The sequence below is a fragment of the Chrysochloris asiatica genome, unplaced genomic scaffold (genome assembly GCF_000296735.1).
Source record: "Chrysochloris asiatica unplaced genomic scaffold, ChrAsi1.0 scaffold00102, whole genome shotgun sequence".
In the NCBI taxonomy this organism is placed as follows: Eukaryota; Metazoa; Chordata; class Mammalia; order Afrosoricida; family Chrysochloridae; genus Chrysochloris; species Chrysochloris asiatica.
In genome coordinates, this window is record NW_006408620.1 from 1,742,326 (window position 1) to 1,753,496 (window position 11,171).

The 11,171-nt window shown below is 44.2% G+C and overlaps 1 protein-coding gene across 1 annotated transcript in view; it reads left to right on the forward strand.

Moving 5' to 3' along the window:
* The first annotated feature begins 1,898 nt into the window (after positions 1-1,898).
* ERN2 (endoplasmic reticulum to nucleus signaling 2) overlaps positions 1,899-11,171 on the forward strand; it is a 33,508-nt gene continuing 24,235 nt past the window's right edge. Inside the window, exons 1-4 of the mRNA XM_006867235.1 lie at positions 1,899-1,982; positions 3,606-3,711; positions 4,071-4,104; positions 4,346-4,418. Coding sequence (XP_006867297.1) covers positions 1,899-1,982; positions 3,606-3,711; positions 4,071-4,104; positions 4,346-4,418 — 297 coding nt within the window. The remainder of the gene's footprint in view (positions 1,983-3,605; positions 3,712-4,070; positions 4,105-4,345; positions 4,419-11,171) is intronic.

An 11,171-nucleotide genomic window follows, 5' to 3' on the forward strand; every position in this document is an offset into this window, starting at 1 on the left:
GGTCAGCAGTTTGAAACTATCAACCACTCCACAGAAGAAAGATGAGGCTTTCTGCTCCCATAAAGATTTACAGCCTTGGAAACCCTGTACAGGGTCACTATGGGTTGGAACTGACTCCACGGCACTAAACAACAACAACAAACGTACTGTGAAAGAATTGTGTTGCAAATCAAGACTCCCCACTCTACTATGGGAGCCCTGGTATGGCGCTGTAGGACAATGCACTGGACCACAAGGTTGGTTTGAACCCAACTGGTTCAAGCTCACCAGTCACTCATCAGAAACCCAATACAGGATCACTATGAGTCAGAACTGACTTGACAGCACTTACAAATAACCACAACTTTCCTATAAAACTATAAATAAAAACTTGTTTCATCCTTTAAAAATAACACCCTAAACTTTGTATTAAAAGTAATAAAAATTTCATTGCATTTATATTTTTATTTTGGAAAATTTAACATCTTAACTCTATCTTCCCACTTAGGAACTTATCTTTGCATTTACTCACATTTTGTTTTATTTTCCTCATACGATTTTATAGTTTTCTTCATAGACATCCTGTGTCTTTCTAGTTATTACATCCTAAGTAATTTCCTTTTATTACTATCAGGATTGGAGTATTTTTCCCACTTCTATTTCTGTTTATACTATTACTAGTTCTGAATTTGAACACTTAAAAGTTTTTGAGTCCCAGCTCTTGCATCTGTATTGTGAAGACTCCAGACCTCTGGCTGTGGAGTGGATTCAAACTCACAGCTACCCTACAGGGCAGAGTAGAACTGTCCCTTAGTGTTTCCAAGCTGTACTCCTGAGGAATTTGAGGACTAAGGCACACCTGACTCAATTCATTGTATTTTCAATAGGCTCCTTCTATGCATGTGGATGTTGGACAACGAATAAGGAAGACTACAGAAGAATTGATGCATTTGAGTTTGGGTGTTGGAGCAGAATATTGAAAGTACCATGGACTGCCAGAAGAACAAACAAATCTGTGTTGGAATTAAGTTCAGCCAGAATGCTCCTTAGAAGCCAGGATGACCAGACTTCATCTCTCATACTTCGGACATATTATCAGGAGAAGAGTTACTTCATTCTTGGTAAAGTTGAGGGTCAGGGAAAAAGAAAATCTCCCAACAGACTAGACAGACACAGTGGCAGCGGCAATGGGCTCAAGTGTGACATTAAGAGAGCCAGGCAGTGTTTCATTCTGTTGTTCATAGGGGTTGCTATGAGTCAAGACTAATTTGATGGCACCTAATAACAACAACAAAAGAGCTCTGGTAGCATAGTGGTTACGAATCGGACTGTGAACCGCAAGGCCAGCAGTTCGAAACCACCAGCTGCTCCGCGGGAGAAAGATGAGGCTTTTTGCTCCCGTAAAGATTTGCAGCCTCAGAAACCCTGTTCAGGGTCACTCTGGGTCGGAACCGACTCGACGGCACTTAACAACAACAACAACAATCACAACAATGCTTACAGGAACATATTCCCACATCTTTCTCTTGCAGCACAACTGGTGAACTGAACCTTTGGATTAGCTGCCAACCTCTTAACCACTGCCGGGCCAGGAATTCCTTATGTGAAAACGAAAAGACTGCTCTGAATTCAGAGCTCCTAGTACAGTGCTTGACACGTGGCTACTAGCAGAAATCCCTTTCCCAGGAAAACTCAGAACTGTCCCTTGTGATGTCTCCCTTGTGATGTCGACTAGGTGGAAGAAAACTGCGTGAAGATTGGCTGGGAGATGGGGAAAACAAAGGAATACCGGCGAAGGTTGCACCCAAGAGTCCAAGTTACCTAACTGGCCCAACCCAGGGTGGAGTCTCCTCGGGCCCAGGCGGGGGGGCCAGTGCAGTCCCCTGGGGCCTGGCCAGCGTGCGGTTGCCCACAGTGTGATGGCAAGCTTAGCCCAGGGGCCCGTGCCCTGGTCCCCACTCCTGTTCCTGCTCGTGGCGCTGCTTGGGACACTTGGGCCCCAGGTGAGAATCATGGGCGCCCGGGTGCAGAGGGCTGGGGCGTGTGCTGGTGGGGGGGGAGGGGGGCGCAGCCAGGCATCAGTGAGTTCCTCACCCTCCCTCTGGCTGGGGTCGCCCCAAGTCGGTCCCGACTAGTGCTAACCTTTTAGGTCTAGGGAGCTGCCAGTTGTCCCCCAAACACGTAGGTGGGGAGACCTACCAGCATGGTAAAGTGCAGGTAAATGGAACAGCCCGCCCCTTTTGTGTGTTGGGGAGGGTTTTTACTTTACTCCCTTGCCTTTAAACTTATGGGAATCCAGGTCCCTTTGAAAATATGAAAAGCTAAAAGGGAGAAGAGAATTCACCAATTCTTTTCTGAGAACTGTGGCTGCCCACAGCTTCGCAAACAATTTCAGGTGACTGACAACTTCTCCCTTTGTCCACGAAGGACACCAGCTTAAGAGCTTCTGAGACCAGAGCCTGAGGGGTGGGATACAGTCTAGCCCTGCCAGAGTGGGAGCTCCCAGTCTTAAAGAAAGTCTTCAGGGAGAAGGCAAATAACCCCCAGCCCAGATCAAGTTGTCCAGCCTGGAGCCCCCAGAATAGCCAAAGAAGCTAATGTATGTCATCACCTGTGCCTGCTGTCTATCTCTGAGTCCATCTGTGAGTGCCAAGTAGGAATGGGCTCACTGACTCATTCCAGAAAAAAAAAAAAAAAATAGAACTATTGGAAATCTGAATTTTGCAGCATAAAGCTGCTTCTTTTTCTTTCTTACTTGGCAGCTAATTAAAACAATCTTTTTAAACACCATGATGTTACCCATGGCCAACAAGTTTCCAGCCTCTCCTCTTGACCATTCTTCCTCCTGCTATATTGCAAATGCCAAAACTGAGGCCCTGGAAAGATAGGGAATAGAAGGCCATCTCCCTACTCACCACCACATACCACTGGCTCAGCCCCAAAACTGAGGGTCCCGGAGCAGGATGTGGTCTTTGCAAGGTGTGGCTGGGCCACCCGGATGTTAAGGTTCCTGCTGTGAGCTCAGCCTCACCCTGTTTGCTCAGGGAGGGGCAGAGCAGGTTACTTAGCCCAGCAGGGGCCAGATGTAAGGGCAAATCCAAGCCTGTCTCCTTTAGCCCACCCCTCAGCCTTGGACCATGGGGGCCACTGAAGCCTGGCACCAAAAATAGCTAGGCTGGTTTGGGTAGGCAGAAGAAGTTCATCCCAAAAGAAGTAGACAGGGTAGCAAAACAGAAAGAGACCAGGCATTGGAATCAGAGCTATAGGGGTTCAAGTCCCAGTTCACCCATTTGTTATCTGTGTGACTTTAGTCCAATAACCTTCCTGGGCCTCCGTTACCTTTACCTGTACCAGGGAAGATAATCATACTAATCTCATAGGAAGTAGGGGGTCAGTGAAGTTGTTTTGTAAAAACCTCAGTTTTTGGAGCATCAGAAGGAATTGGGGACAGAGGAGGGGGACTTGCAGACATGATAGAACTGGAGCCCCCACCTCCAGGGTCAAGGTGGATGATGGGTGGAACTAGCAGCTTGCCCAGTCATCCACTTCCTTTCTCTGACCACCTCTGGGTGGGAGTAAGGGTGATCCCAGAGTGCTCAGGGAGCTGGCTTCATTTCCTACTGCAGGTCCAGAGCCTTAAGCCTGAGAACCTCCTGTTTGTGTCCACCTTGGATGGAAGTCTCCACGCACTGAGCAAGCAGACAGGAGACTTGAAGTGGACACTGAAGGATGGTAAGCAAGGGGCTACCACTCCTCCCTTCTTGGGCCCTGAGTTGAGGGCATCACTATGGCACAGAGGATAAGAACATGTGCTCTTGAATCCAACAAGTCACTTTCTGGAGACAGTATCAACCACCTACCAGCTATGTGGCCTTGGGAAAATCACTTTACCTCTCTGAGTCTCAGTGCCCTCACCTGGAAAATGGGTAAATAACCCAATCTAACAGTACTTAAAAGAATTACATGAAGTGACACATGTTTAGCTTGTGGCTGACATAATGTGAGCGCTCAATGCATACGAGTTATTTTTTCCAGTGGGAAGTTTGGAAGGGGGAAGGAGCTACTCATGTTCTGTGTCCTTGTTTCGGCAGATCCAATCATCCAAGGGCCATTGTACGTCACAGAGTAAGTAAACCTGGGTCCTTTTCAAGGAGGGGCCAGCAACAGTTGTCTGGAGGAAGCCAGAGGGGGCATCTTGAAATTAAGGAAGAGAATTGGGTCTGGATGTGATATGGGGGAGGAACTTCAGGCCCCCAGGTATCTCCTGCATGGACAGTTTCTACTAGCTTTAGGGTGGGAGGGAATGGGAACCTCAATGGAACCAATGGGCATATGCCACCCTTCCCCCAATTCTTCTGTTCCACAGAATGGCCTTTCTCTCAGATCCAGCTGATGGCAGCCTGTACGTTTTGGGGACCCAGAAACAACAGGGATTAATGGTATGTTTCTGATAGCACTTGGGGAGTGGGTGAAGGCCAGGGTATCTGTCAGACAGAACCCTGAGGAGGTTGGGGGACAGTTTGATCACAGATGTCCTGTGGATGATGCAATTCAGGATTCTGAGTGCATTGTGGGATAGCTGTGTAGAGGGGCCTGGCTGAAAGGGGGAGGGGAAGTGGCTGAGTTTTCTCAGACCACTGAAGGTACCATGGGGAGCTCCCTTACAGCACTCTGAGGCTATGAAGGAGAGAAAGATGTGGCCATTGGTGTTGTTAGCTGCTGTCAAGTCGGCCCCATCATGACCCAGTTCATAGTGGAACAAAATGTTGTTCCATCTTGTGCTTCAGACTGTTGTGATCCATAAGATTTCTGTTCTGGGGTTTTGTTTTTTGTTTTTATTGTGGTGAAAATATACACATCAAAAGGATCTGCCAACCAAAGAACTTCCACACTAACAATTCAGTGACATTGATTATAATTTTCATATTGTATCACCATTATTGCTATCTTTTTCCAAAATATACTACAACCATTACTATACATTCAGTGTTTCCTCAAAAAAAATGGCCTTTTTCAATTTCACCCTTAGTAACCATTAATATGTTTGGTTTCTACATATTTACTTAGTTCCTATACATGAGATTGGACAGAATCTTTTAGCAATTGACTTAGTTCACTCAGCATAATGTTTTCCATTGACAACGTTGTCATTGAACAAATGTTGGAAGTAGATTGCCAGACCTTTCCTCCTAGTCTGCCTTTGTGTTGTTATCAGTTGTTGTTGTTAGGTGCTGCCATCGCTGACTCATAGTAACCCTACGCACAACAGAAGGAAACACTGCCAAGTCCTGCGCCATCCTCACAATTGTTGTTACATTTGAGCCAATGCTGCTGCCTCTGTGCCAATCCATCTCATTGGGCTCTTCCTCTTTTTCCCTGACCCCCCACTTTACCAAGTGTGAGATCCTTCTCCAGGGACTGGCCGAAGGATGAGAGATGAAGTCTTGCCATCCTTGCTTCAAAGAAGCATCTGGCTGTACTTCTTCTATCAGTTAGCTTTGTCTAAAATACAAATTATCCTGAAACAAAATGACTGGAAACACAAACCATTGATCTAGCTGACAGTTTTGTAGAATAGCAGTTTGGGTTAGACTGGGCTCTGCTGGTGACTCTTCCGCTGGTCTAGGCTGAGCTAACACATGCATCTGTGGTCGGCTGCTAGTCAACTTGATGCTTCTGTTTCAGAAAGTTGGCTGGTGGTTAGCAGACTTTGGACAAGAACAACTGCGTGATATTTCTCTCATGCTCTTACAGGCAACCCTTCTGAGCTTGTGTACGTTGTGTCTAGAGGCATCCAGAAGCAGCAAGAGAGGGCAAGCCCAAGTGCACAAGCTTTGTTCACGTTTCTGCTAGCACTGAATTAGCTATGTCTCTAGACTAAGGCAAGTCTGTGATCAAGTGTAGATTCAAAGGGTGAATAAATTGACACTAGAAAGCATACACGTAGAGGGAGAAAGAATTTGTGGTCCTTGTTGCTATGGTGAGGTACCACTGAGTCAGTTAGGACTCATAGAGACCCTACATACAACTGAAGGAAACACTACCTGGTGTCGTGCCACCCTTAAAGCCAATCCTATGTTTGAGCCCACTGTAGTAGTCAGTGTATCAATCCATCTCATCGAGGCTCTTCCTCTTTTTCACTCAGCCTCAATTTTACCAGACATGATGTCCTTCTCCAGGGACAGGTTCCTCCTGATATCTTTTCCAAATTATGTGAGATGTAGTCTTGCTATTCTTGCTTCTAAACGGCATTCTGGCTGTACATCTACCAAGACAGACATGTGTTCTTCTGGCCATTCATGGTATATTTAATGTTCTTTGCCAACATGATAATACAAAGGTACCAATTATCCTTCCCTCCTCTTTATTCATTGTCCAGTTTTTGTATCAAAAGAATAGTCCTCAAACTGACATTTCTACTTTTTAATAATTTAAACAAGTTTTTTGCAGTAGATTTGCCCAATGCAATACATTATTTGATTTCCTGATTGCTGTTTCTATGAGTGTTGATTGTGGATCCAAGTAAAATGAAATCCTTAGTAATTTGATTATTTTCACCTTTTATCATGATGCTGCTTATTGGTCCAGTTGTAAGGCTTTTTGTATTCTTTATTTTGAGGTGTAATTCATACTGAAGACTGTAGTCTTAGATCTTCATCAGTAAGTGCTTTAAGTCTCCTTCCCTTTCAACAAGCAAGGTTGAGTCATCCACATATCACAGGTATTAAGGAGCCTACCTCTCTATAAGGAGCTCTGGTAGCATAGTGGTTACGAATCGGGCTGTGAACCGCAAAGTCAGCAGTTCGAAACTACCAGCAGTTCCACGGGCGAAAGATGAGGCTTTCTGCTCCCGTAAAGATTTACAGCCTCGGAAACCCTGTACAGAGTCACTATGAGTCGGACCCGACTCCACAGCACATAACCACCACCACCACCTCTAATCCTGATACCACCTTTTCCTTCCCATAGTCCAGCTTCTTGGATTCCTTTCTCAACATACAGATTGATTTTAGGCCAGCCAGTATCCCCGTGATCTGTTTGAACCACTGCCTCTTAATCTATATACAGGTTTCACATGAGCACAATTAAACATTTTGGAATTCCCATTCTTTACAATGTTATTTACTGATGAAGATCAAAGAGCACAGTCTTCTGTATGGATTACAACTCAACGTAAAGAAAACAAAAATCCTCACCACTGGACCAATAAACAGCATTCTTATCAATGGAGAAGAGATTGAAGTTGTCAAGGACTTCATTCTTCTTGGATCAACTATCAACACTCACGGAAGCAGCAGTCAAGAGATCAGACGACGTATGGCACTGGGCAAATGTGCTGCACAGGAACTTTTTAAAGTATTGAAGAGCAGAGATGTCAGCTTGAGGACTAAGGTGCGCCTGACCCAAGCCATGGTATTTTCAATAACCTCATATGGATGCGAAAGCTGGACAGTGAATAAGGAAGATCGTAGAAGAATTGATGCCTTTGAGTTGTGGTGTTGGAGGAGAATACTGAAAGTGCCATGGACTGCCAAAAGAACCAATAGATCTGTTTTGGAAGTAGTGCAACCAGAATGCTCCTTGGAGGCCAAGATGGCTAGGCTTCGTCTCTCATACTTTGGACACATTGTCCAGAGAGAACAGTCGCTGGAGAAGGATGTCATGCTGGGTAAGGTGGAGGGTCAGAGAAAAAGAGGAAGACCCCCAACGAGATGGATCAGCCAGGTGGCATCATTGATGGCATCAAGTGTGGCTGCGGTAGTGAGGTTGGCCCAGGATTGGACATTGTTTCGTTCTGCTGTGCATGGGGTCACTATGAGTTGGTTCCGACTCGATGGCACCTGACAACAACAACAACATTGTTATCCATAATTTATTATGATCCATGTAGGCAAATGCCTTTGCATAGTCAATGAATCACAGGCAACCACCTTTCTGGTATTCACTTTCAGCCAAAATCCATCTGATATCAGCAATGATATCTCATGTTCCATGTCCTTTTCTGAATCCAGCTTAAATTTCTGGCAGTTCCCTGTTGATGTAATGCTGCAACCATTTCTGAATTCTCTTCAGCAAAAATTTACTTGTGAGTGCTATTAATGATGTTGTTCAACAGTTTCTGCATTTTATTGGATCACCTTTCTTTGGAGCTATAACAAATATGGATCTCTTCCAGTTGATTGACCAGGTAGCTATCTTCCAAATTTTTGACATAAACAAGTTACCACCTACAGAAATTCCATCCATGTGTTGAAATTTTTCTATTTGTATTTCATCGATTCCTGGAGTCTTGTTTTTCACCAATGCCTTCAGCGCTTCTTGGACCTCTTCCTTCATTACCATCTTTTCTTGATCATAGGTTACATCCTGAAATAGTTGAACACTAACCAATTTTGTGTGTGTGTATAGTGACTCTGTATTTCTTCCATCTTCTTGTTATGCTTCAGTGGAGTCTGTGCCGCTGTAAGATAAAGCACTGGGCCACAAGGTCAGTTTGAACCATGAGGTCAGAAGTTCAAGCTCACCAGCCACTCTTTGGAAACCCTATACAAGGTTACTTTGAGTCAGAACCAACTCAACGCCACTTAACAACAATAGCATGTCATTCAATATTTTGTTCATAGACTCCTCCAATGTTGCAACTCTTTGGTCATACATTAAACCCATTCTTGAGATCATGTCTAAATTTAGAACAGATATACTCTTATGAATTCATTTTAATATTCTTCAGCTTCAAGTTGAACTTGTGTGTGTGCAACTGATGGTCTGTTCCACAGTCAGTCCTTGGCTTTGTTCTGACTGATGATATTGAGCTTCTCCATCCTCTTTCCACAGATGTAGTAGCTTTCATCCTGTGTATTCCTCCCAATAAGGTCCATGTGTATAATTGCCATTTATGTTGTAGGAAAAGGTATTTGCAATGAAGGAACCATTGGTCTTACAAAAACCTATCAGGTGATCTCCAGCATCCTTTCTGTCTTCAGGGTGATCTTTTTACCTTGTTTCCAATTTTGGCATTCCGATCAATGCATCTTGATTGTAGGTTTGATCAATTTCAGATGGCAGCAGTTGGTAAAAATCTTCAGTTTCTTCATCTTTGTCATCATTCGTGGTTGGTATATAAATTTGAATAGTAGTCATAGTAACTAATCTTCCTTTGTGTATTCCAACACTGTCAGCGTTGTGTTTCAGGATAGATCTTGAAATGCTCTTATGGATCATGAATGCAATGCCATTGCTCTTCAATTTGTCATTCCCAGCATAGTAAATCATATGATTATCTGATTCAAAATAGTACCAGTTTGTTTGAACTCACTAATGCCTAGGATATCAATCTTCAAGCATTCTATTCTATTTTTCATGACTTGTAATTTTTCGTTCTGTTGTACATAGGGTCACTATGAGTTGGTACTGACTTGATGGCACCTAACAACAACAATTTTTCTTGGTTCGTATTTTGTAGAATGGATTTTTACAGTGACTTCTTCTCATTTTGAGCCATGTCCCATTATCTGATGAAGATCTCGAAAGCTTTATGCCATCCACATTCCTAAGGTTGACTCTATTTTAAGGAGGCAGCTCTTCCCCCATCATATTATAAATGCCTTCCGACCTGAGGAGTTTATCTTCCGACATTGTTTCACTCCTATTCATAAGGTTTTCACTGGTCAATTTTTATTTTTTTTAGAAGTAGATCACCAGGTCTTTTTTCCTAGTCTCTCTTAGTCTGGAAGTCCTACTAAAACCTGTCCACTATGAGTAACACTAAGGAGCTCTGCTAACGTAGTGGTTATGAATCAGAGTGCAAGCCTCAAGGTCAGCAGTTCAAAACTACCAGTTGTTCCGAGGGAGAAAGATGAAGCTTTCTGCTCCCGTAAAGATTTACAGCCTTGGAAACCCTGTACAGTGTCACTATAAGTCAGAACTGACTACACGGCACATAACAACAACAAAATGGGTAACACTGCTGGCATTCCATTGTTGTAATGTCCCCACACACTGTCCGTCAAGGGGCTTCTCAGTCAGATACAACCAGATTTATCAATGGATGGATGTGGTATGTCAGAATTCTGAGTATTCCACAGGAAGTCTACCAGAAAGGTCTTAAGGATGTTGTTTAAGTAGCTGTATTAGTAAGAAACTATGTTAATCAAGCAAGGTCCCAGCAAGCAGCTGATGTCACACATGAATAGAATCATTTGAGCAGGATTAATTAAAGGAATTCTTTACAACTGTGTGGACAGAACGTAGGAAGCCACAAGGGACAGTATAGTATCCCATGGTGTACAACAGTAGGGCATCGTTACCAGCCCAAAGCCTGCAGAGGAGAGGAGGGAGCAGTTACGGCCACTTGGAGACACAGCTATGCTGAGAGGGTCATCTGAGTGAAGGCCTCTGGTGGAGGGACACAGCCAGCCCAGGATGACTCTAAGAGGAAAGCAGCCTCATTGTCCAAACCTAGATAGAAGTCTGAGTACAGCTGATACCATCCAGATAAGTCAGCATCTGGGCAGAGGGCAGGGTGAAGGGGACGAGTAGGTCTCCATTCATATCCAGCAGGGGCTGCCAGTGTAGCACGATAGTGGACTGTCCCTTTACACCCTGTCTTAGTCATCTATTGTTGCCATAACAGAAATACCACAAGTGAGGGGGGTGGGCTTTAACACACAGAAATGTGTTCTCTCACTAGAAGTCTGAATTCAGAGCACCAGCTCTGGAGAAAGGGCCTGGTCTCCTTGTAGCATCTGTAGGTCCAGCATTCCTTGATAATCTCCATGTGCCTTGACATTACTATTTCCTTGCATCTGTGAGCTTCACAGCACAGAGGGCCCAAGTCCAAGGGACATACTCCATTCCAGCTATTCTTTCCTGGTGTGGTGGTAAATCCCTCCTTCTCTGCTCATTTCTCTCTCCTTTTATCTCTTGTAAGGTAAAAAGGATGCAGGTCACACCCCTGGGATTCTCCCTTATAATGGATCAGGGTCTTGATGCGATTAAGGGTGGGATATCTTTAAAGTCTCAAATTGAAGCTGAAGAAAATGAAAACAAGTCCACGAGGGCCAAAATATGACCTTGAATATATCCCACCTGAATTTGGAGATCATCTTAAGAACAGATTTGATACATTAAAGACTGAAGACCAGAAGAGTTGTGGGATGACATCAAGAACATCATACATGAAGAAAGCAAAA